This window comes from Chrysochloris asiatica, unplaced genomic scaffold (genome assembly GCF_000296735.1).
Source record: "Chrysochloris asiatica unplaced genomic scaffold, ChrAsi1.0 scaffold00117, whole genome shotgun sequence".
NCBI classification, from domain to species: domain Eukaryota; kingdom Metazoa; phylum Chordata; class Mammalia; order Afrosoricida; family Chrysochloridae; genus Chrysochloris; species Chrysochloris asiatica.
The window spans coordinates 10,197,104-10,224,518 of NW_006408635.1; the positions used below are offsets into that span (position 1 = coordinate 10,197,104).

The window sequence follows — 27,415 nt, forward strand, 5'->3', positions numbered from 1 at the left end:
GCGCGGCGGCGGCAGCCACTTGGTCCGGGCGCGCTCGGCAGGGTCTACCGGCCCTGGGAGCGCGCGGGGCCGCCATGCCCTCGTTCGACGAGGCGCTGCGCCAAGCCGGCGAGTTCGGGTGCTTCCAGCGGCGCGTCTTCTTGATGCTGTGTCTGACAGGCATTACCTTCGCCTTTCTTTTTGTCGGTGTGGTCTTCCTGGGTCCCCGGCCCGACCACTACTGGTGCCGCGGACCGAGCGCCGCCGCTCTGGCCGAGCGCTGCGGCTGGAGCGCCGAAGAGGAGTGGAACCGCACGGCACCCGTGCGCCCCGGACCCGCGTCCCCCGAGCGCCGCGGCGACGGCAGCTGTCAGCGTTACCTGCTGGAGGCGGCCAACGGCAGCGCAGCGGCACCGGGTGCGCTCAGCTGCGCAGATCCGCTTGCCGCCTTCCCCAACCGCTCGGCGCCCCTGGTGCCCTGCCACAGCGGCTGGCGCTATGCGCAGTCCCACTCCACCATTGTTAGCGAGGTAAGACCCGGGCCCGCTAGGGACAGGGAGCCGCCCCCTAGGAAAGTCCTTGGAGAAAGGGACCTGTTGAGCATTGGTGGAGCCCTGCTAGTGGGAAATCCCAGCCTCTCCAGTGCAGCGTTGGAAAGGCCTGGAAAACGCCTTTCCTTTCTTTTGTAATGCTAATGAGCTTAGTGAGATATGTTGTGGTTATCTATTAGATAACAGTTAGTCACCATCAAAGAGTACAAGTTCAAAGGCACTTTTCCCGCCCCTTCCCAGGAATCGCCTAAAACACCGTGAGGTGCTGTTGGTGCCTGTCTGGGCTATGCTTGGAATTTAGTGGTGATGATCAATTCATCTCAGAGAATGAAAAGATCTGGGAAGAATCGTGTGTCTCCTGAGGGCCTTTGAAGGCAACACAACTTTTTCCATTGCCTAAATGCATGATGCAAAACGTTGGGGGTGCAAAGGTCGAGGCTCTCTGGGGGAAGGATTTTGGTAAAAGCATTTTGGGACAAAGAGCAACAACTGAGGGAAGTTGGGATGGCTGAGGTGTTTGAATAAACGTGTTCATTTATTCCTGCTGAGAAATCACAGCAGCGCTGCAGGAGGGCTTCCCAGTCTGTGTCCTCACAGAGTGGACCCTTATTTGTTTCACTCTGCAGTGTTGCTATTTCAGAGTGGACCCTTATTTTAGAGTGGAGGAAACCTCCCACTTTATGTTAGGTCTCATTAGTCAGGCAGTGCATTAGAGGTTCGTGGTTCCTGGTCACCCGGCCCATTTGGCTAGCGAGGCCACCTTGGCTGGAATGGCTGTTTGCGTTGTCTTCATTTCCAACGATGGAAGTAGTCACTTTGTAATCATCAACCCAGAAATGGATCCGGATGAGCAGGGCTCCCAGGGGTGAGCAGTTTCCCAGAACTTAAAGCACAGCTCAGTTGACGTTTAAAATAAATAAATAAATAAATAAATAAATAAATAAATAAATAAATAAATAAATAGATCAGGTAAACTGGGCAAACAAACAAACAAAAAATACTGTTGCCTTATGTTTTATTAAACCTAACATTTTTTAAAGCATCTATTTGGATATTGCCAGAACACTGGATTACCCACTAGTAAGGAGCTCTGGTAGCATAGTGGTTACAAATCGGGCTGCTAACCTCAAGGTCGGCAGTTCGAAACTACCCGTGGTTCCGCAGGAGAAAGATGAGGCAGTCTGCTCCTGTAAAGATTTACAGCCTTGGAAACCCTGTGTAGGGTCATTATAAGCTGGAACCAACTCCACGGTACTTAACAACAACAACAACAAGTGTCCAATCCATTCGGACTCACGGTACCCCCAAGTGTTTCAGAACTGAGCCCCATAGGGTTTTCAGTGTCTTCCCATTCACTGGATCAGGAGTTAGGTGTGTGTATTGTACCATCATTAACGGTGTTCATGAGTCTGCTGTCTCTATCTCTCTTGATCGGGATTTTAGATCTTGGGCTGTTCTCTCATGCCATGTGTGGGGGTGTTAGCCCACTATGCACGATCCTAGCAAAGTCCTCTATGGCAGCCCCAGAGAAACAATGTGTATGTGTATTTGGGGTCATTGCTGACCTTGTGATCCCTGGGTGATACTGGGACGGCTTTCTAAAGTGGGTCTTACAGTCAGGGATTTCAGAGGTGAGATGGGTAGGGTGTGGACCAGGAAAGGGGTCTTGTCCCTCATCCTTCCCAGGAGTACATCCCACAGGTGGCTGTTTGTTTCACTCTGCAGTGTTGCTAGTGTGTACTTCCCAGGGGGACCAAGAACCCCCCTTACAGAGCAGACCCCTAATTTTTAAAGACATTTAAGCCTCAAATGGGGAAGAAAACGAGCCTTAAAAAGCAAAATGCAGCCTTGAGGTGGATTTGCGGGATGCATATGATCCATCAGTGATGCCCAAGAAGATCAATGTGCACACAATTGCTTGAGAAGCTCAGGGATTTAAGGCTAATTTCACAAAGGGACAGGTGGTTTTATGAGGGTTGGGAGCTCCCGAAAGACAGAGTGGGGTGGTGGGAGGTCAAAAACCTGGGTTCTAGTACTTTCTCCAGTGAGTTTGACATTGTTACCTGTGGATGATGGGGTTGGATTAAGCCCTTTTGTCCTGGTGTGGTGTTGCAGGATAATGCACTGGTTCCAAAGGTCGGTTTGAACTGCAAGTTTGGCGGTTCAAACCAGTCACTGCTCGGAAACCATTCATAAGATCTCTATGAGTCAGAATCGGCTCAATGGCACTTTAACAGTGACAAAAACCTTACCAGTGCCATCAGTGTCTTCACCAGTGATGTTCCTCTGTCATCACTGACCATTCAGTGTGCTTAGAACTGTGGTCCAAAAATCACCCAGGGAAAGTGTCAAGGTGATCGAGATGTCCCACTTCATGGGCAAGCTCGTCGTGGATACCTTGAGAGTTTTGTAATCCCAAATAGCCTGCTTCCTTAGATTGGTTTGTGCTTTGGTTCTCAAGAGGAAAACCCCGATCGATTCAAGAATCCCGGCCATCCAAAACTCTCTCAGAGTTCCTGGGGTTAATATCTGGTTGTCTTTGGTTTTGAATATGATCCCTTTCAAATTGTCAAAGGGATTAAAACTACTGTATTGTTGTTGTTGGTAAATGCTGTCAAGTCAGAGATCTGACCCACAGTGACCCTGTATAAGGTTTCCAAGGAGCGGCTGGTGAGCTTGAATTGCCGACCTTGCAGTTTAAACCGACTTTGTAGTCTAACGCATTAACCCACACATTGTGTACCCAGTGTATTTTTATAGACTTGAAGCCTGCCATATTAATCCTAAAAGGGGGTACATTAGGAGAGTTTCTAAGGTAGAAGGTTTGACCAGATTCTACAGTTCCTCCATATGACTGATTTTTTGTTCTTTCACCATTGCGAGTGCTGTATGGGTTATTTGAGGGGGGACCACAGAGCCCTCAGAGCTTCCATGTTGCCAAGAGGGTTCTGATCTGGGGTTTTAATTGTACATCAGTGAGTCCATGGAGCATGACTCCCATTTCAAAGCTGCAGGGAACGGTATTGAAGCTCTGCATTTCCTTTGTGCCTCTGTGGTTCTCTGGCCAACATTGTAGTCTGTTCCATTTCACAGCATCAGGACCTGCAATGAGGAGTCACAGTCAGGAGCAGATGACGAGGGAGCCTCCACCTTCATTTAGTGGGAATGGTTCCCTGTTCTCTTCATGAGAAAGGCACATATTGGTCACTAAAGCCCCATCCACCCTCTTGGTTTCTTAACCACTCTAAATGGCCCACGCTAATGCTGAGTACATGTCAACAGGCTGCCTCCAGCCAATGCCCTCACATTGCGTAGCTTCCTTGTTTCTTTCGAAGGCAGTGGGTTTTTTGCCTGCCTTGAACTTCTTCAATGTGGGCTTTCCAAATTTCAGAATCTCATCCTTATCTGGGTTGTCAGGCACTCAGGCAGAATCAGTATGATGTAATGCAGAGAAGGAAGTCAGAACCCCAGCTTCAAGCTTTTCCAGTAGTTTAGACACTTCAGCTTGTCCAGAGAAAAAGTCATTAAAATCGATGTAGGGACTTTGCAAGATTGATAGTGTATCACGGGTGGAAAGGAAAAAGAAACCTCTTTCCAGTTCTCATGAGGAACCAGCCTTCAGAACACCTTTAAAAATAGACTGAGTTCACTCTTGTTTTTTCTTTCCCAGCTCATTTCTCTCCCAGAATAAAAGGAAAGGCCATTTGAGGGATATAGCTGCCCCACTGAAGAGAGTGGTGGCTGATTTCTTCCCAGGGTTGTCTGCAAACTTTGTGTGACTCTGCTGCTTCTTGAAAAGCAATTCCAAGACAGACAGACAACCAGTGGGCTGATGCACAGACATTCCTGCCATCATCCCTGAACCTCCTCAGCCACTGATTAAACCTGCAATTGCACTGTGTAGATATTGAGAAGACAGTTTAACCAGACTCAATTTTTAGGCTGGGCTGTTTGTTTTATTTACTGGTGGTGCTTTAGGATAAGCACTGGACTGCTAACCACAAGTTCGACAGGTCAAGCCTATCAATTGCTCCCAAGGAGAAAGATGAGGCTTGGTGTTTCTGCAAAGATTTGCAGTCTCAGAGACCCTATACAGGGTTGCTGTGATTTGGAACCCACTCGATGGCACACAGCAACAACAACGTGGGCACCGAAGAATGGTCTTACTTTTGTATTGCTTTTATTTCATGTTCTTTGGGAATTCTTGGGTGATGCAGATGATTAACGAGCTCAGTTGCTCACTAAAAGACTGCTGGTTCAATTCTGCCTACAGCACCTTGGAAGAAAGACCCTAGTGATCTATCTCTAAAACGTCAGCCATCGAAAACCCTACGGCACACCATTCTGCTCTGACACACGCAGGGTCTCCATGAGTCAGAATAGACTCAGAACTCACTAGTTTTCTGGTTCTTGTTATTTTGCTAAATCAATCTCACCAGAACGGGGTCTGCTTTATAAAGCTTCTAAGAATGGTGATGATATGAGTTGCTTTCTGTTTCATTCTTTTTTCCCCTTTTTTTGTTTTTTATTTGTTCTCAGTTTTTGGGTTTTGTTTGAGGTTATTTTTGGTGTGCTTTTTCCAGTTTAAATCAGATGCTTAGCTCAATGATTTCTAGCCTTTCTTCTTTATCAGCTAAATGCTGAAAGCTATACATTTCCTTCTATATACTGCTTTGACTGCACCCAACAAGACTTAAAAAGTGCTTATTTTCATTATGATTCAGGTCTCAGTAGTGTTAATTCCCACAGTTTCTTTTTCAGATCTGTGATTTACTTCAGTGTTTGTGTTAAATTCCAAGTATTTATCTTCTCATTGTTGATTTTGAATTTAACTACAAGAGAATGAGATCTGTTTGGTATCAACTCTGACTTTTATTGAAACTTGCTGTGTGGCCTTGTCAGAACCACATGTGCTTAAGAAGAATGTGTGGTCTTTAGTTATTAGATGCAAGATTTTATTTAAAAACAAACCCCCAGTTGCTGTCTAGTTATCTCTGAGTCACGATGGCATTGTGAGTATCACCCTAGAACTCCATCATGTTTTCAGTGAGTGATTTTTCACCTACTTTGCCAGACTTTTCTTCTAAGGAGACCTTTCAACTAACAGCTGCATGTGTCACCTGTTTGTATCACCCAGAGACTCCAAAGGGTTTTATGTTCTCGTTGTTGTGAAGTGCCATCGGGCCAGTTCCAACCCATAGCGACCCTGTATAGGGTTTCTGAGGAGTGGTCAGTGAGCTTGAACTACCGACCTTGTGGCTCAAACCAACTTTGCAGTCCAGTGCATTATCCCACAGTGCCACACCAGATGTCCAATATTTGTCAATTGTACGATTAAAGTATTTTGGTATTCTTATTCCTTTTTCATCTGCTTGGCTGGCCAGTTATTTAAAAAGAGCATTAACATGTGCTGTCAAGGAGGTGGATTTGTCAGTATCTCCTTACATTTCTAGAAAATGTTTTTGTTTATGTATGTTGAGGACCTTTTATTACATGTATATGCATGCTAATTTAGAATTTTAAACAATCTTTATAGTGAACTGAACCTTCATGTGTATTTTCTTTAACATTATGTTAATTATATTAGCAGCTCCAGCTTTCTTTTGATTAGGCTGGGAGAGCAAAGCTGAGTAAGAGTCTTTCTTTGAGTTCATGGGCTGACAAGGAACATTGCAGGGAGACAGTAATGGGACAAAAGAGGTGTAAGATAGAAGGGCATTGGTTCTGGTTGGACAGAGGGTGAAATGCAGGCAGATGAACACTGACCTTGATCTCAGCCTTGATCTTCATTACGGTGTTACCACATTCTCTTGTCTTCATTATTTCACTCAGGCTTTATCATGTTGTCTCATCTTCATCACTTCATTCAGGCGTTTTCACATTCTCTCATCTTCATCATCACTTCATTCAACCTGGTTATTGAGCAGTCCCTGGGGAGTGGTCAGTGTGCATTCCTGGGTCCCACCTACAGATTTGGAATCAAAGGGTCCAGGTGGGGTCCGTAAATCTTCCTTTTTCCTAAGCTTTGGAAGTCATGCAGGTGGTCCAGTGACCACGTGTGGAGAGACACTGGGTGGGAGGTCTGACACTTTGTGTGGAGTGTGATGTGAGCAGCGACTGGAGCCATAACAGTCGCGTGTGGGTGACTTAAGTGTCAACTGCCCCAGACACGCCCTTGCAGATGTTGGATACGAAACCCCATCCTTTTGTCAGTGAATACTGCTGAGGACTTCTGGATTCCTGGTGTGGTGTTGTAAGGATAAGCGCTGGACTGCAAGGTTGGTTTGAATCGCAAGGTTGGCAGTTCAAACTTACCAGCCACACCCTGGAAACCCTATACAGGATTACTATGAGTCAGAAGTGACTCGATGGCACTTAATAACAACAACGAGAAATTCTGGTGTGACACTGTAGACTCAGCACTGGACTGTGAACCAAAATGTCAGTGGATCAAACCCACCAGCTGCTCCTCGGTAACCCTATACAGGGTTGCTATAGTGGTTACGAATTGGGCTACAAACTGCAAAGTCAGCAGTTTGAAACTACCAGCAGTTCGAAACTACCAACTGTTCCACGGGAGAAAGATGAGGCTTTCTGCTCCCTTAAAGATTTACAGCCTCAGAAACCCTGTGCAGGATCGCTATGAGTTGGAACCGACTCCACGGCACATGACCACCACCACCATAAGCTAAAATAGACTCGACAGCATTTAACAACAACAAGCTGAGCCGTCTGAGCCCTGGAGTGGCACTGTAGAACCAGCACTGGGTTGCAAACCTCAAGGTTGGCAGTTCAAACCCACCAACCACTCTCAGAAACCCTATACAGGCTCATCATGAGTCAGAACCAACTCAACAGCATACAACAACAACATGAGCTCCCAAGGAGTGGACAATTGATTGGAAGTGGGTGAGGGGGAGCCCACAACTGAACTACCCTCCTTGGGTACCTTGGCAGATCTTAGGGTGGGGGTCTGTGCAAAGGTAGGGGTACCCAACATAGAGAACCTGGAGCTTCCTGCTCTTTGGGTTAAGGACTCTTGGCAGAAGATAGGTTAGTATAGTAAAAAAGATCATGTGTGTCCTTTGGGGTTAGGTAAATTGGGACAGATCTCAGCTTCTCTGTATGTCAGCTGAAAGGGCTGGCTCTCTGTGAGCCTCAGTTTCCTCAGCTGTGGTACAATGGCCCCTGTCTTAGTGACTGGTCTGACAGAGTACATGCCAAGTACCTATCCATGTGCTTGTCCATAGGTGGTGCTCTGGAAAATGGGCTCCTGTTGTAAAGTAAATGGGTCCCTGGTGGTGGTGCCATGGGTTAAACAATGGACTGCTAACTTGGAGGTGAGCAGTTCGAACCCATGAGCAGCTCTGAGGGAGAAAGCTGTGGTCCTCTGCTCCCATAAAGCTGTGCAGTCCTGAGAATCCTATGGGGCAGTTCTGCTTTGTCCTGTAGGGTCACTCTGAGTGGACTTGACTCAATGGCAGGGGGTGGGTTGACAAGTTAAAACTCTTGAGCTGGGACACGTAGGGAATAAGCTCAGATCAGACTGACCTGGGAGCCATAACTGGCTGACTCCTGGGATTTGGCGCAACCAGTCACACAAATTTCCATTAAACGATAAAAATAAAATGCTTTGCCCTTGAGACCAAGAGAGTGCTACACATTTCCTTCTTCTGGGGCACATGGCCACACTGTGCTCCTCTCCAAATCGTAGGGGCCACATAAGGGAGCTCTGGTCACTGGTGTTGATGGAGGTGACACATGGCACGTCCCAGCCTGGCGTTCTGACCATGCTCCTCTGGCCCTGCCTTCTTGGGGGAGAACCCTAAACCTCCAGAAGGAGCTGGGTTTCTGGAGGACCATCAGGCCTCATGGGGATGGAAAATGAATGGGAAGTGAGCGTCTTTGTGGTAAACCACTGAGACTTGGGGGTGTTAACTTCCCTGGTGGGGGTGGGGGAAGACAGCAGGGCTGAGGCTCCTCAAAAATTATACAGAAACTGATACCTTTGAGACAGTCTATACCTCAGACTCGCCACCGGCTGTGTGGCTCTCCCCAGCCAGTGTCTCCTCTCTGTGCTCCAGGCTCTGAGTCTGTGACTCCCAGCTGGTGCCAATATGCATACCAGCCCTTCGTCTCCTCACTGCGCCTTTCAGCTCTTTCTTTGCCTGTTCCAGGAAGACCTTCCTAAGCCCCCCACCCCACTCTGAGCTGGGCTGGCCTTCCCTCCTGGCCCAGCAGCCCCTCACGAAGTGCTGACCCTGTGCACAGCTGCCTCACCCCTCACACTGGACATTTCCTGAGGGCAGAGACTGTCTCGCCATTGCTCAGTCTAGTGACTATTTGTAATTGTTGTTAGTTATTGCTGAGTCTATTCAGACACATGGCAATCTCACCGGTATGAGAGTAGAACTGCTTTGTGGGGTGTTCAAGTCTGTGACCTTTCCGAAGCAGGTCGTCAGACCTGTCATCCGAGGCCTCTCTGGGAGGGTTTGAACCCCCAACCTTTTGGCTGATAGTCAAGCGATGAACTCTTTGTGCCACGGCAGGGATCCCTGAGATTAAAGGAACACAGTGCTTACTAAGTGTTTGAAGGAGCCCTGGTAGCACAGTTGGTTAAGTGTTGGGCCCCCAACTGAAAGGTCAGTGGTTGGAACCCACAAGCTGTCCTGTGGGAGAAAGATGAGGCAGTTTGCTTCCCTAAAGCTTTACAGCCTTGGAAATGTCACGGAGCAGCTCTGCTCTGCCCTGTAGGGGCCTTGTAGGCAGAATGGATTTGAAGGCAGTGGTTCGGTTTTCACTTAGTAAGCATTTGTGATTATATTAATGAGTATATGAGAAAGCAGATGCATAGTAATTTAATCCCTTGTATTATTTAAAGGAGTCCTGGTAACTCTGTAGATCTGGACTGTTAACCAGAAGGTCTGCTAACCACAAATCGGCAGTTCAAATCCACCATTCACTCTGAGGGAGAAAGATGAGGCTATTTGCTTCTGTAAAGATTTGGTGGTGGTGGCGGTAGTTATATGCTATGAAGTCAGTTCCAACTCATAGTGACCCTGTATAGGGTTTCCAACGCTGTAAATCTTTATGGGAGCAGAAATCCTCATTTTTCTCCCACAGAACCATTGGTAGTTTCTAACTCGTAGCCACTACACTACCAAAGCTCTTTCCATCAAGATTTACGGCCTCAAAACCCTATACAGGGTCGCTATGAGTCAGACTTGACTCAATGGCACTGGGATGTCGTGATTTATCATTTTGGCTCGACCATGCCTTAAATTGACCTTCATAGAATTTAAAAAACAAAACAAAACAAAAAGGTCCTTCCCCTCCCCCTCCCCCTGCCCCAACAGCACAGTTTCTTCATGCCTGACAACATGGGACACTTCTCCCCCATTCCTCTGCTCCCCAAGGTCTAGGGAGTCATCAGGGGTTACGCTGCAGGACTCTGGATCAGAAAGACACACAGGCCCACACTTCATACACAGGGGTCTGCTGTCTGCAGATTGGCTTGAGGCATGTGACTGGAAGCATGGAGACCCTGAAAGACAAGATGGCTGGCTCCATGGGCCATCAGTTTCAGGTGCTGATGTCCATTGTGCAGTGGGGGTTTTCTCAGCCATCCCGGCGTGGCTGGCACATTTGAGCCTCTGGCCGAGTACTCAGGGCAGCTGGATGTAGGCCTGGGGGACAGCTGGCCTCAGCCCACATGAGGGAGCAAACACCACCTAGCTTTCAAGACAACATAAAAGCTTTCCAACAGCCGTCCTCAATTTCCTTTCTTAAACCATAACCAAGAAAGGAGGTTTATTTATATTCTGTGAGGAGAAGACAAAAGTTCTTCAAGGTCCTTGGTGCAGCTTTTTATGATGACAGACGACTGGGGAGCCTGTCAAATACTGGCTAATGCTGTTTAATCTGGGTGAGCGATCAGCAACAGCATTTAAGGGATTTTTATGTTCTTCTTTGTGCTTGTAGTAAAACAACAACAGGACTCTTTATGATAATAGAGAAAAATAACAAAAGAAGCAGTGTAGGGCCTTGGAAGAAAGTGACTACCATATTTTACACAAATAACATGCATCACACGTTTTTAATTGCTACTCAACCCCCTTTGCATTATTTTCATAAGCGCGCTAGACCAATATTTGTACATGTTGAAGTCTTTCATATCATTGTCCAATGGATTGAATGTGAAGTCTTTGTCTTGATGCCTGTTGACGTGGTGATTCTGGCCATCAGCAGCAGACCCTCACCAGGATACCCTCAACTTTCTAAAGCAGTCCCTTGCGCTGCAGATTCCTTCCTGTTCTGCAAACTGCTGTCTCCAGTATAGGAAGATATTCACTTTTGCCCTTCTGGAAACAGCTTTAGCCAGGGTAGCTGATCCCAGCCCAGGAAGTGCGTAGGTCTCCGCACCTCGCGATTGGAGAGGCCCCTCAGGTGGGCAAGGCCATCCTGACCCTGCCTGCCATCTGACTGGCCAGCTGTTGAATCTTCTGCCCACGGAGGCCTGGGGACGAGAGTGAGAGCTGTAGGAGCAGAGAGCATTCGAATTCCTCACTTGGGTAAGCTACATCCAGCTGGCTGCCTGATGCTGCATGGGATCTGAATCATGTGTGCCTAAACCCACACTTTTCATGCCCACCACAGAGCCTGTCCTGACCTCTACCCACCATATGGCACCCCTGAATACAGCCTTCTTCTAGCCCACCACTCCTCTTGGCCATGCCATGCCTGTACAAGGAGCCTCTCGGCATTCAGGCCCAGCCACAAATGCCCCAGAGCAAACACACAGTTTCAATTGTTTATTTTCTGATTACAGGGGTACTACTAAATAAATCCATGACTTACTGACCGTAGTTTATACCTTTATTGCACAAATATGACCAAAAGGAATACTTTCAGACTACTGAATGAGAATGAATGAGGCTGAAATTCACTTCTGGAAATGGGACGAGATACATGAGGGGTAACATCATTTCATCATTTCTACTGGCTATGTGTGTGTGTGATATACGAGGATGTGCTATTAGCAGGAATAAATATGGTAAATGAATATGACTTATTATTTTTTTTAATCTATGCATTCAAATTGTGTAGGTAGTATGGGCTCAATGTAGAATACCCCACAGAGTGCTGTAACTTTAAAAACCTGTGTTTGGGGAATTAAAAAGAAAAGCCAGATATTGACCACGGTAATTGTTATTGACTATTAACATACTGGGATTCTATGTGGAGATGGATTGACACATAGCAGCAGCAACGGGCTCAAACCTAGCAGCAATTGTGAGGATGGTGCAGGCCAGAGCCGTGTTTCATTCTGGTGTACGTAGGGTTTCTATGTAACGAAACCAACTCAACGGCATCTAACAACACCAACATATGGATACATGAGAACCATCATCTAGTGCCAGTGAGAATGTATGTAGAAAGGTGTAATCTCTGTGGAAAACAGTGTGATAGCTCCCCAAAAGAGTTAAACATAGAATTACCACGTGACCCACAATTCCACCCAAGAAGACTTGAAAACAGGGATTCCGATACTTCCATATCAACATTCGCTGTAGCACTGGTCTCAGGAGCTGCAAGGTGGAAAGAACACAGGTGACCATCAATAGATGAATAATGTTGTTGTTGTTGTTGTCAGGTGCCATCGAGTCGGAACCGACTCATAGCGACCCCATGCACAGCAGAACGAAACAATGTCCGATCCTGGGCCAACCTCATTACCGCTGCCACACTTGAGTCCATCAATGATGCCACCTGGCTGATCCATCTCATTGGGGGTCTTCCTCTTTTTCTCTGATCCTCCACCCTACCCAGCACGACATCCCTCTCCAATGACTGTTTCCTCCGGACAACATGTCCAAGTAGGAGAGACGAAGCTTAGCCATCCTGGCCTCTAAGGAGCACTCTGGCTGCACGTCTTCCAAAACAGATCTATTGGTTTTTTGGCAGTCCATGACACTTTCAGTATTCTCCTCCAACACCACAACTCAAAGGCATCAATTCTTCTACGATCCTCCTTATTCACTGTCCAGCTTTCGCATCCATATGAGGCTATTGAAAACACCATGGCCTGGGTCAGGCGCACCTTAGTCCTCAAGCTGACATCTCTGCTCTTCATGATGAATAATAGGTAAACAGAATGTGGTGTGTTCAGACAGTGGAATATTGGTGTTGTTAAGTGCTGTCAAGTCTATTCCAACTCACAGTAACTCTGTATAGGATTTCCAAGGAGCAGCTGATGAATTTTAACCACTGACCTTGTGGTCAGCAGTCCAGTGCTTATCCTACAACGCCACAGCAGAACACCAAAGGAATATTGTTGTTAAATGCCATAGAATCAGTTCCGACTTATAGCAACCCTGTATAGGGTTTCTAAGGAGTAGCTGGTGAGTTTGAACCGCCGACCTTACAGTCCAGTGCTTATCATGGGGTACTATACCAGGATTCCTCAGCCGTAAAGAGAAAGGAAATTCTGAAACACGCTGTGGCCCTGGTGAATCTGGAAAATACGGTGCCGAGAAAATAAGTTAGACACAAATGGATCAGGATTATGTGATCCCACTTATGTGAAATATCTAGAAGAGGTGGATGTATAGAAGCAGGAAGCATATGACTAGTTACCAGCGGGTGAGGTAAGGGAAAATGGGGAGTTATTATTCAAGGAGTGTCAGTTTGGGGTGATGAAAAAGTGTGGGAGCAAATACTGCTGAGGGGTGGTACAATGTGGGGAATCTAATTGATGCCACTGCATGGGTGAGCATTCTGTTGTCACATGGCCCTTCCTTTTAGGATAGTTTGAGGGCAGGAGTAAAGGAGATGGCTGAGGGACAGGAGAGTTGCCAACTTTCTGTTTTAACAGCAACTGTGGGGTCTGGAAGGTCAAGCAGCAGCTTGGGATGACAGTGGTTAAGCATTGAGCTGCTAACCAAAAGTCAGTGGTTCAAACTCACAGTGAGGCAGTCTGCCTCTGTAAACATTTGCAGTTCTCTTCTGTCCTGTAGGGCCACTAAGAGTCGTCATCAACTCAACAGCAGTGATTTGGGGTTTTTAACTATTTCTTTTTGTGTGTGTATGGAAAAATGAAACCAAACTTTCATAAACCCGTCCATACCCATCCACTTTTGTCTTAATTATCTGATTGTGGCTCTGTGGGCTAATGGAAAGTCGGTTGGTGATTCAAGCTCACCAGCTGCTCCTTGGAAATCCTACACAGGGTCGCTATGGGTCAGAATCGACTCAACAGCACTTAACAACAACAACAACAATCCTTAAATGTGAAAAAAAAAATGTGTAGGCATCCTAAAAAAGTTACATCGGTGGAGTGGGTCTATTAACAGTTCTTTTACGGGTTTTGTTAATTCATGTTTTACTTATTTTTCATAAAACCTAAAACTGAGTGTGAGAGAACGTGTTTTCTTGTTTCTTAGAAAATAAAACAGAGGTAAATTTTGGAGACTTGAAATAATGTGAGAAGTTAGACATGATCCTCTGAAGAGGGTTACCTCTACCTGGGTAGAAGGGCGGCAGACCAGTAATAACCTTCTCCCACCCAAACTATTGGAGTACTTAGTTATTTATTATTTTTTAAAAATGGTAACTATTTTAACAATTGTGTGCTGAAAAAAGGAGTTGCTGATAGCACTAGTAGTTACATTGCTTGGCTACTGATCAAAAGGTTGGTGGTTTGAATCTACCCAGGGATGTCTCAGAAGAAAGGCCTGAGATCTACTTCCAAAATCTCATCCACTGAAAACCCACTGTAGCACAGCTCTACTCTGATACACACGGGGCACCATGAGTGGGATCTACTTATGAAAAATCATCCACTGAGAACCCTGTGGGCACAGTTCTACTCTGATACACACGGGGCACCATGAGTGGAATCTACTTCCAAAATCTCATCCACTGGGAACCCTGTAGAGCACAGCTGTACTCCGACACACATGGGGCACCATGATGGAATCTACTTATGAAAACTCATCCACGGAGAACCCTGTGGAACACAGTTCTACTCTGACACACACGGGGGCTCCATGAGTGGGATCTACTTATGAAAAATCATCCACTGAAAACTCTGTGGAGCACAGATCTACTCTGACACACACGGGGCACCATGAGTGGAATACACTTACGAAAAATCATCAACTGAAAACCCTGTGGGGCACAGTTCTACTCTGACACACATGGGGGCCAAATAAGTCAGAGTTGATTTGACAGCAGTTGTTTTGATATTTGGCTTTTGTTGACATAAAATTGCTGGATTTTTTTCTTGACTTCATATGATGTAAAAATTGTTGTTGTTGTTGTTGTGTGCCGTGGAGTCAGTTCCGACTCATAGCGACCCTGTACAGGGTTTTCAAGGCTGTAAATATTTACGGGAGCAGAAAGCCTCATCTTTCTCCCACGGAACAGCTGGTAGTTTTGAACTGCTGACCTTGCGGTTCATAGCCCAATTTGTAACCACTATGCTACCAGAGCTCCTTTTGGAGTTTTACATATAGACTTCCATTAGCTCATCATCATTTAGGATGCAGTGTTTCTGACAGTAGCTGCATGGCTCATTTGGGAATGTTGCTTCATTACTTGTGTAACAGGGAGCTGTTGTTATTGTTAGATGCCATTGAGTTAGTTTTGACTCATAGCCACTCTATGCCTGGTCCTGCACCATCCTCACAACTGCCGTGTTTGAGCTCATTGTTGTTGCCACTGTGTCAACCCATCTTGTTGGGGGTCTTCCTCTTCCTTTGCTGATCCTCCACTTTATTAAGCAGGGACTGGTCCCTCCTGACAACCTGTCTAAGGTTTTGCCAGCTTGGCTTCTAAGGAGCATTCTGGTGGTATTTCTTCTTCTTCTTCTTTTTTTTTTTTAATGTTTTTATTGTGAATTGGGTGATAGTTTACATAGGAGAACATCAGTTTTCCTCTCATCATTTCATTACAATGATTACAATCTCCTCCGTGATGATGAATTCAGCAGCATTTGCTTCTATTCTCTCTGTTTTGTTTTGTTTTGGGGTGTATACAAAAACACTCAGGAATATGTAATCATTTAAACAACCAAAGGGCACATTCTGCAAGCCTGCCTCCTGGCCACTAGCACACAGCCTTTCTCTTTCCATGCATGTAGAGTCCTCAGCTGCTTTATCTCTCCATGTCCTCATCTCTGCCTCCATCTCTGGTGTCCCTGCTTCTCTGGATAGGGTCCCACGTTCCTCTCATACTCTTCTACCTTGATGGTACTAGGGTCCTCTGTTCCTGGAATGTAAGATAAACTACTTCCTCCCTTTTTGTAATGAAACTTCTACCTTTACAGTTGTGACAGTCGCAATTAGTCATAACAGTTACTCACTATTGGATCATAAGAATCTTATCACTATCTCTGTTCACCAGACCCATCTAGACTATATGAAAACTACTCAGTGGAAATTCTACCTTCCCCCGCACACTCTGAAACTAAACTCCCTCTTGAAAACTTGTAAGCCAGTCACTTTGTGGCTTTACAGACCCCCACCCCCATTTTAGGTAGCCAATGTCTAAGTCCCCAGTCCCTATCAACATATGTATACAGAGGGGATAGAATTGATACTTGATGTGAAGACTCCTTCCCTCTCAGTTGGTATTTTGAGGAACTACCTTCACAAGTGTAGGTCAAGTTCATCATAGATGGGAGTCTATGGAATGTGGTCGAACTCAGCCCATTTCTTCATTGCTGCCTTTCCCCCTCTTCCTCTCACCAATAGACTAACGTGGTCGCCAGCAAGCTTACATGCCTGATCATGTGTTCCCTTTAAGTTTCAGTCTTGGAGGGGTGCTTGTCCTGAAGGGACCTGGTTGTTTGCCTTGATGGCTCCCCGGTGAACAACTTGCTTATTCTTGTAGTACTGGCTGTACTTCTTCCAATACGGATTTGTTTGTTCTTCTGGCAGTCTATGGTACTTTCAATAGTGTTGTCCAACACTATAACTCAAATGCATTAATTTTTCTGTGGTATTCCTTGTTTATTGTTCAACTTTCACTTGCATGTGAGGCAATTGAAAATACCTTGGCTTGGGTCAGGAGTAACTTAGTCCTCAATGTGACATCTTTGCTCTTTAACACTTTAAATAGGTCTTTTGCAGCAGATTTGTCTAATGTAAAGTGCCGTTTGGTTTCTTGATTTCCACATTTGATAACATGGAGTTGTTGTTATTACTGTTAGGTGCAATCCAGTCAGTTCTGACTCGTAGTGACTCTGTGCACAACAGAATGGAACACAACAGAAGTGTGTCTGACTTGCACCATCTTCACAACCGTTGCTAAGCCTGAACCGATTGTTTCTGCCATTGTGCCAATCCATCTTGTTGGTTTAGTAAAATGATGGCTTTCTGTGAAATGCCATCAGCAAAATGGTATCCCATGTGACAAAGCCAAGTGAAGCTTTTATAAGAGCTAGATGCATGGGGACTTGAGTGGCCCACCTCTAGTCAGATGACCATGATGAGGATTATGTGAAATATGATGGAGTTTAGGTTCAACCAATCTTTGGCTTGAACATTTCTGATATTGGGTATTGTCAGGTTTCGGGCTGAGAACCCATTTTCTGGTGCGCTAGCAAGACTGAGGACTTGCCTCTTCATGAAACGAGACAGATGTCGGGTTGTTGTTAGGATAGCCCTTGTAGAAAGCAGCATGAGCCCCTCCCAGAACACCCCACTCTCTTTACGCTCTTTCTCCCATCTCAGATGCCTGTTCTCAGTGGGTGCTGATGCCCTGCCTACGCACGGGGCAGCTCTGATTTCACGGGGCTGCCAATTGGCTTTGAGGGTGACAGCGCAAGATGAAAGAAAGCATGTGTCTTGAGCCCCACACATGCGGGGCAGGGAGTGTGTAAGGTGATGCCCTGAAACTGAACGAGGAGGGACTGAGAGCCAGAACCTCCGATCTGAAGATTGGTGGAAGCATATTTACGGGGCTGAGACTGGGGAGGAAACCACTTGTGCATTTTACAAGGAATGGTGTTTTTAAAACAATGTTGTGCAGACATCTGTTGAGAAATGAACTCCTTTTCATGATTCTCAAAAGCAGTTTTGAAGCAAATACTCATAAAAATATTAAGTATCCAGGGTAGGAACAAAAATGAGATTGAAACAAACTCATATGGGCTTGGCATTAACTTTTTAAACAATCAGATGAAGAAATAAAATTTAAATGTATTTGATACCTTTAAAAATCGTATGAATTAAGTTTTTCTATGGTACGGAAACCCTGGTGTGGCACTGCAGATTAATGCGCTGGACTGAAAAGTCACTTTGAACCTCGAGGTTGGTGGTTCAAGCTCACCAGCTGCTCCTTGAAAACCCCTATACAGGGTCGTTATGAGTCGGAACAACTCCACGGCACTTAACAACAACAAAAACAAGAGTAAGGGAGGAGTCCTGGTGTGGTGCTGTTGGATAAGCACTGGACTGCTAACTGCAAGGTCAGCAGTTCAGACCTCCAGCTGCTCCTCAGAAACCCTATACAGGGTCCCTATGAGTTGGAACTGACTTGAGGACATTTACAACAACAACAAGTGTAAGGAAGGTTGTTCTAAGAACCATTCCCAGGTGAAAGTTCACAGAGCAAATTCGTTTCCATTCGATAATTTAGTTTGTTTTATGACTTTGGGTGTGGTCCCCTCAATATGAGGCACTGTTTCTCCTTCCCCCGTAGCTTCCCCATTTCCACTACTCCTTATGTCCTGCCACTTCCTGCCACTATTCTTGATCTTCCCATGTGTCTCAGCTACTTGGTAACAAGTCCCTTTCTCAAGGCCTCCTTTTGTCACCCAATATTCTTCTGGGATTGCTGTGATCTCCATCCCAGTGTGTAGATACGTTGTGACTTGTTACACCAAAAAGCTATGTTTATTCCCAGCCCCTGTACCTGTGAAGGTGACCCTGTTTGACAATAGAGATTTTGTTTTGTTATGTTAACGAGGGCCATGCTGTGGCACCATGATGATCATAGAGTGAGTTCTAACTCTAATCCCTTGGGAGTGGTGTTTTGTAGGAGATTCCTAGCACACACACACTAAGATGCATTGATAAGCAGCCAAAGGGTACCAGAGACTGCTGGCAGCCAACAGAAACCAGGAGAGAAGCCCACAGCTGAGGGAGGCAGCAACACCGCTGAGATCCTTGTTTGGACTTTCTACCTTCACAAGTATGAGACAATAAATTCCCCCTTTTGAAAGTCACTTTATGGCATTTTATTATGGCAGCCCTGGAAAGCAAGCACCATATGTACAGGGTACACGCACAATTTATTATTTATTATTATCTCCAATGAAACCCAGCCAAATGTCGTACAAATCCACATAAAACTCATTTTGTATCTATCCACTCTATAGATAATCAGATGCTTTTGTTGTTGTTAAGTGCCATTGAGTTAGTTCTGACTCATAGTGACCCTATGCACACTAGAAGGAAGGCCTGTCTGGTCCTATGCCATCCTCAGAGTCATTACCACTGCCACTGTGGTAATCCTTCTTGTTGGGCATCTTCCTCTTCTTTTGCTGATCCTCCACGTTACTAAGCATGATGCTCTTCTCTACGGACTGGTCCCTCCTGATAACATGACCCAAGTATGAGAGATGACGTCTCACCATCTTGGATTCTAAGGAACATTCTAGCTGTACTTTTCTCAAAATGTATTTGTTTATTCTAGCAGTCCATGGGCCTTTCAATATTCTTCTCCAACACCATAATTAGATGTTGTTGTTGTTGTTATGTGCCGTGGAGTTGATATCGACTCATAGCGACCCTGTACAGGGTTTCTGAGGCTGTAAATCTTTATGGGAGCAGAAAGCCTCATCTTTGTCCCGCGGAGCAGCTGGTAGTTTCGAACTGCTGACCTTGCGGTTCACAGCCCGATTCATAACCACTATGCTACCATAATTAGATAATGACAACTTATTGTTGCAAAATTTTGTGTAAATGCTAAATTTTAGATCTGAATTGTTTTGGTGTAATGCATCTCTAAGGCAAATGCAGTGGTTCAGAAAATGGACCTACAGGCTATTTGAATGTGGGTAGATTGGTTAGTTTTAAATTTTCTGAGCTCAGAAAAAGGAATAGGAGTAATCTGGGAATAATAAATACAGTGTACAATTGAGGTACAGAATAGGCTAAATCAAGTGAGCAGGCTAATTATTGTGGGTTTTTTGGCACATTTTAAGTGTCCATTATGGATTGAATTGTAGCCCCCTAAACTATGTTTCTCTGATATTCGTAAGATTTTCAGTGACTAAATATTCAGAAGTAGTTTGTTACTCTTTCTTCCTAGTCTGTCTTCATCTGGAAGCTCATCTGAAACCTGTCCACCATGGGTGACCCTGCTGGTATTAAAAATACCGGTGGCATAGTTTCCAGAATCACAGCAACTCACAATCCACCACAGTATGACAAACTGACAGACGAGTGAAGACCCCCAACAGGATGGATTGGCCAAGTGACAGCATAGATGGACTTAAGCATGGCAACAATAGTGAGGCTGGCCCCGGATCAGGCAGTGTTTCGTTCTGCTGTGCATAAGGTCGTTATGAGTCAGTACCAACTCGATGGCACCTAACAACAACAACGACAAACTATGTTTCATTTGGGCTGGACCATGATTCTCAGTATTATGCAATTAGTTTCCAATTTTGATCTGAAGTAATTATCCTGTGCATTATAAATCCTAATCTCTATGACATTAATGGAGTCCTGGGGTGGTACTGTAGGATAAGTACTGGACTGCTAACTGCAAAGTTGGCAGTTCAAATCCACCCACCACTCCTTGGAAACCCTATACAGGTCACTATCAATTGGAACCAGCTCAATGGCACTTAATAACAACAGTGATGTAATGAAGCAAGATTAGTGGCAGTTATGCTAATGAGGCAGAATATAATGTACAGGACTAGGTTGCATCCTTTTTGTTTTAAAGTTTTTATTGTGAATTATGTGATAGTTTACATGGGAGAACATTAGCTTTACATTCATTCTATCGTATTTCATTTAATTGTAATGATTACAGTCCCCTCCACAAATCATCAAACAACCAAAGCACACAGCTCCTCTCCCGCCCTGAGTCCAGAGTCCCCAGCTGCTCCATCTCTCCACATCATCATCTCTGCCTCCATATCTGGCATCACTGTTTATCGTGGTAGGGTCCCACACTCTGCTTTTCTCACTTGGTGGTCCCAAAGACCTCTGCTCCCAGACTGTAAAATCAACCACTCCCCTCCTTTTGTTACAAAATGTCTACCTTTACATTTCCGATTCTCACAGTCAGTCCTGATAGCAATCATTCACAATTGTACCATAAGAGTCTTAGCCCCATCTGACTAGTTTGTATCTTGAATCAATCTCTTTAGATATTAAACAAGTGAGCAGAGATCAGAGGCAGCTACTACCACCAGAAAAGAAGAGCCAGAGCACATCCTTTAGACCCAGGGTCCTTGCACTGGGAGCATCCTAGAACCAGGAGACACACAGAGAGAAAGCCTTTGCCTGGAGTTGGCAGGGATCCCTTCTTTGGAAATAGTATATTCTGGAACTTCTCAATAAAGACAAAAGAAAGACCCAGAGTATAAAGTCAGAGCTACAGGTTTCAGTAAAGGCTAACTGTGATGATATGTCTTCCATAACAAAAACCCCAAATGCACTGCCACTGAGTCAGTTCCAACTCATAACAATGCCATAGGGTTTCTGAGGCTGTACGGAGCTCTGGGAGCGTAGTGGTTACGAATCGGGCTGCTAATCTCACGGTCAGCGATTTGAAACTACCAACTGTTCTGCAGGAAAAAGATGAGGCTTTCTGTTCCTGTAAAGATTTACAACCTCGGAAACCCTGTAGAAGGTCACTATGAGTCGGAACCGACTCCATGGCACATAACCAAACCTTTATAGGAACGGACAAGTCCCATCTTTATCCCACAGAGCAGCTGGTGGGTTTGAAGTGCTGATCTTGCTTCATCTGCTGCTCCACGAGGGCTCTTTATGGAAGGCCATCCGTACATACTAACTTCCTTCTTCTGGCCTTTGTTGTGAATGTCAGCTTGCCTAGGCTAGTCTGTGGTATTTGACTGTAGATTGGACAGGGGATGCTGGAAGAGGGCCTTGGAATTTCCCAAAAACAAGCAAAACATGTACTGTCAACTTGACTCCAACTCAAGGCGACCCGACCCATGTTTATCAGAGGAAAGCTGTGCTCCACAGGCGTTTAATGGCCGTGACGTTTCAGAAGCAGATCCTAAAACCAGGGACTTCCTGAGATGTCCTAAAACCAGGGTGATGGCGTGACCTGAGCCCGACTGGAAACTCAGCTGGGGGTGCTGCAGGACCAGGCAGGAGGCTCGTCAGCTTGCAAAAACGATTTTACTAAAGTCATCGTTGTCAGGGGGTGAGTGGTGGTCATGTACTAGCAGATCTTCATCTCTTTAAGGACAGGAAGTTCCTGTTAGTCATTTTTGTATTTCATCTCCTCTTCATTCTGCTCCCTGTGGGATCAGCCACAAGGCTTTGCAAAATAAATGTTTATTGTTGTTGTTGTTGGGTGCCGTCCAGTCTATTGCAACTCACAGCAACCTCATGTGTCAGAGCAGAACTGCCCCCATGGGGTTTCTTGGCTGTCAGATTTATGGGAGCAGATTTTCAGAACTTCCTTTCTCAGAGAAGATACATGGGTTCAAGCCACCAACCTTTCAGTTAGCCATTGAGTGTCTAATCATGGGGCCACTAGGGCTCCTTGAATGCACTGTGGGACCCACTGTCATCCAGTCAATTCTGACTCTTAGGACAGAGTAGAGCTGCACGATTGAGTTCCCAAGGTTGTGATCTTTATGGAAACAGATTTTCACATCTTTCTCCCTCAGGGAGGTGAGTGTGTTTGAACCACCGAAATTTCATTAGCAGCTCAGTGCTCAACCCACTGTATCACCAGAATCCTTTGTTATTAAGGATTAAGTTGTTGAGTAGATCTGACTCATAAGAGTATAGTGTTTTTAAGTCTAGAAATGTCTGCAGGAGCAGAAAGCCTCATCTTTCGCCTAAGGAGCAGCTGGTGGGCTCGAACAGCCAAATTTGTGGTTCTCAGCTCAGTGTTTATCCTCTAAAACCCCTTTGTTGTTGTTGTTAAGGGCCATTGAGTCAGTTCCAACTCATAGCAACCCTGTATAGGGTTTCCAAGGAGTGACTGGTAAGTTTAGACCACCGACCTTGTGGTTCAGATTGACCTTGTGGTCCAGCGCCACACCAGGACTCCATGACACCATTGTTGTTGTTGTTGTTGTTAGGTGCCATCGAGTCAGTACCGACTCATAGAGACCTCATGCACAGCAGAACGAAACACTGCCCGATCCTGGGTCAACCTCACTATTGTTGCCACGCTTGAGTCCATTGATGCCGCCATTTGGCCAATCCATCTCATTGGGGGTCTTCCTCTGACCCTCCATCTTACCAAACATGACATCCTTCTCCAGTGACTGGTCCCTCCTGACAATATGTCCAAAGTATGAGAGATGAAGTTTGGCCATCTTGGCCTCCAAGGAGCACTCTGGATGCACTTCTTCCAAAACAGACCTATTGGTTCTTTGGGCAGCCCATGACATTTTCAATATTCTCCTCCAACACCATAACTCAAAAACATCAATTCTTCTATCATCTTCCTTATTCACTGTCCAGCTTTCACATGCATATGAGGTTATGGAAAATACCAGGGCTTGGGTCAGGTGCACCTTAGTCCTCAAGCTGACATCTTTGCTCTTCAACACTTTAAAAAGGTCTTGTGCAGCAGATTTGCCTAATGCAATACGTCGTTTGATTTCTTGACTGCGGCTTCTGTGACACCATTACACTTTCTCAAATGCATCAATTCTCCCTTATTCATTGTCCTACTTTCACATGTATATGAGGCTACTGAAAATACATTGGCTTGAGTCAGGCGCACCTTAGTCCTCAAGCTGGCGTTTCTGCTCTTGAACATTTTAAAGAGGTCTTATGTAGTAGGTTTGCCTAATGCAATATTTTGTTTGATTTTTTGACTGCTGCTTCAGTGAATGTTGATGGTGGATCCAGGCAAAATGAAGTCTTCGATAACTTCAATCTTTTATCCATTTATTACAATATTATTTATTGATCCAGTGGTGAATGTTTTTGTTTTCTTTTACATTGAGGCACAGTTCATAATGATGACATTGGTCTTTGATCTTCATCAGTATTTTAAGTTGTTTTCACTTTTAACAAGCAAGGTTGTATCATCTTCCTCCAATCCTGATGCCATGTTCTTCTTCATATAATCCAGCTTCTCTGCTTATTTGGTCAGCATACAGAGTTAATTGGACAGTGAATAAAGAATACCACAGAAGAATTGATGCATTTGAGTTATGATGTTGGAGGAGAATATTAAAAGTACCACGGACTGCCAAAACAACAAGCAAATCTGTGTTGTTAGAAGGACAGCCAGAATATTCCTTAGAAGTCAGTATGATCAGACTTCATCTCTCATACTTCGAACATATTATCAGGAAGGACCTGTCCCTGGAGAAAGACATCATGCTTGTGAAGGGTCAACACAAAAGAGGAAGACCCTCAACAAGATGGATTGACATTGTGGCAGCAGCAATGGGCTCAAGTGTAGTAATGATTGTGATGTTGGCATAGGACTGGGCAATGTTTTGTTCTGTTGTGCATAAGGTTGCTATGAGTACCAACTCGATGGCACCTAACAACACAGTATTTATAGCAGAAGATTGCTAGGACCTTATTCCCTGGGAGCCGCTGGGTGGGTTTGAACTGCCAATCTTTTAATTAGCAACGGAGCTCTTACCTGTTGAGCCATCAGGGCTCGTGGGTTGCCATGCAGACACTCAAAACAGAAAGAAGAGCTCCTATCATATCATATTGCTTTCCCTGTCTTGAGAATTTGGCTTAGAGAGAAGACCCTCTATTCCTACTTTGCTCTATGAGTAATCAGTAATGGTGAGCAGAAATCATGAAAATTGAAAGTTAAGTTGGGATGGAGGCAAAAAAAAAAAGCTAATTGATTGATAGATTAAGCAGTCCAGTTTTCTTGCATTGATTGAATAGACACTAAATTTTAATCCATGAAAGTGGTGTAATACCCAATAGAGATAAAAAATATATATATACTGTAAAATATTGCATTGAAACTTCTTAATTGCCAGAAAACATGAAAACAGAATACACTTAACAATTCATTATATACTTCTTATAAAATTAGGCAAGGAGAGCTTTTGTTGTTCGTCAAATAGGAAATAGCAAAAAGGACGCCATAGCACCTGGATTGCTTTGTCCAGTAGAGAAGCACTGGCCGCTTAGTTAGAAGTCTACCCCAAACACACAAGTTTAGGAAGCAGCAGAAGGCTGTGATTATATCTAGCTTTGTGGTTTTCACGAATCAGAATCCCAGGAGGTTAGAAACAGCACACAATTGATGATAGGGCTGACAGGCGATCTTGTTGAACAAGCATTTAAAAACTGAAGCTATTGCGCTAATGAACAGCCTATGTTTGAACAACGATGTTTTATTTCATGTAATGATTCTCTGGACAGAATTGTAATACATTATGTAAACAGAGTCCAACAAAGATTAGTCCTGGCTCATCCTCTGAGTTACACATTAACACAGCATGACTTTGAGTGTATTACCTGATTACAACCATTTGTTGTTGTTAAGTGCCATTGAATTGGTTCCGACTCATGTCATCCTGTCAGGGATTCCAAGGAGTGGCTGGTGAGTTTGAACCGCTGACCTTGCAGTTCAAACCACCCTTGCAGTCTAGCTCATTAACCCACAGCACCACACCAGAACTCCATCAGGAGAATATTAACACTAGATTTCAGACATCTTCCAAGTATTGCTGGTGTACGGAGCCCCGGAGGCACCGTGGTTAAATGCTCAGCAGCTAACTGAAAGTTCGGTGTCAGAACCTACTGAGAAAGATTGGCTGTCTGCTTGTGTAAAGATCTGCAGCCTTGAAAACGTTATAGCTCTGTCCCATAGGAGTTGGAATTAATGTGATTGTGGGGTTTTAGACCCTTTTATAATGGTTGGTCTGGTAGCGTAGTGGTTACGAATCGGGCTGCGAACCTTAAGGTCAGCGGTTCGAAACTACCAGCTGCTCCGCGGGAGAAAGATGAGGCTTTCTACTCCCGTAAAGATTTACACCCTCGGAAACCCTGTACAGGGTCGCTATGGGTCGGAACCGACTCGACGGCACTTAACAACAAAAACAACATAATGGTTGTGGTTATGTGCCGTGGATTCGGTTCTGACTTATACCAACCCTACACAGGGTTTCCGAGGCTGTGAATCTTTACAGGAGCAGAACGCCTCATCTTTCTCCCGCAGAACAGCTGGTAGTTTCCAACTGCTGACCTTGCGGTTCGCAGCCTAATTCGTAACCATTACGCTATCAGAGCTACATATAATACCCACTTTTTATAATACCCCGTTTTAATTCTTTTTTAATGGCAAGCTACGCAATTTATTTTTCTTTCTTAACAAACTTTTTTTAGACATTTCGCTTAAATGATTTTCCTTCTTTTGACTATATAATCTCTCAAAGTATAAAAAGTATACCCAACCTTTAAATGTATTTAAATGTGTCTTTGCAATTAGTAGATGGGTGCAGCCAATTCTTTCACTGAAATGCTTGACTCGATCTCCTGAGGATGTTTTGAAATTAAAAGGTCAGTGTCAAACTGTTGTTTCTGAAAGGATCTTCTGGGCCAGTTCAATTCAAGGCTGAGAGACCAACTCAAAAGCTTATGGTGACTGTTTTTTTTGGGGGGGGGGATTCCAAAGGGGGGTCATCTTGATAAATTTTTTCAAAGGATACAGGATGATCATGTGAGCCAATTACAAAGTTTTAAGAAACTTGAAAATTGCAAGTTTTTCCAAAAGGCTTGGGAGAGTTGCACTGAGATTTTTTTTGCTTCATGACAATGCTCCTGCTCATTTTTTGAGTGTGCCCAGGGCTGTCCTATGAGAATTTCATTGGGAAACCTTACGTCATCTACCATATAACCCTGATCTTATCCCTTCAGACTTCCTTTTGCTCTCCAAACTCAAAGAACATTTCAAAGGAACACAGTTTAAGTCCCTTATAGATGCAAAAAAATGACCATCTAAGAGTGAAGAATTATTTTGGGAAAGGTTAGAGGGATGGAAACTCAATCTTCAGAAGGATATAGACTTAGACTCCAGAACCCAAGTAATGAAAACCCCAGGGTATTGGCATAAGAACCGAGAAGTAGATGAATACCTCAGAAGAGGTCTTTCAGACACTGCCCCAGGTGTATTAGAACTTGATAGGCAGTAAAGGTAGCACCACAACTTAGGAGGGAATGGATTATTTGGCAAATAGTGTTAAGGGGAAAGAAAGGGGTGAGGGAGCTTACTATATATGGAGAAAAATAAGTCCTCCCCCCACACACACACCTAAAAAACCAAACATGTTGCCGCCAATTAATTCCAACGCATGGCAAGCCCATGTGTTTCAAAATGGAATTGTGCTCCATGTATCTCTACCTATGAACACATGTAAAAGTGGACTCAAGGTGGATAGGAAATGTAAGTGTGAAAGGAAAAAGGTACGTTACCGAAGCAAAATAGAGTGTTATGTTCATGACAGGGCCAGAGAAGCACATCTTCATCAAAACTTCAAAAGTACAAATGATAATCCCCAAACAGATTCCTTTGATGATATCAAGCTTAGATTTCTGGGAACACTGAATGTTTTAAAATTGGTAAAGTTGTGCGACAAGGTTGTGTTCTTTCACCATACTTATTCAACCTGTATGCTGAGCAAATAATACGAGAAGCTGGGTTCTATGAAGAAAAAC

At 44.7% G+C, this 27,415-nt stretch overlaps 1 protein-coding gene across 1 annotated transcript in view; it reads left to right on the top strand.

Moving 5' to 3' along the window:
* The first annotated feature begins 62 nt into the window (after positions 1-62).
* SLC22A3 (solute carrier family 22 (organic cation transporter), member 3) overlaps positions 63-27,415 on the top strand; it is a 160,335-nt gene continuing 132,982 nt past the window's right edge. Inside the window, exon 1 of the mRNA XM_006868471.1 lies at positions 63-509. Within this exon, the coding sequence (XP_006868533.1) occupies positions 75-509 (435 nt within the window). The 5' untranslated portion in view covers positions 63-74. The remainder of the gene's footprint in view (positions 510-27,415) is intronic.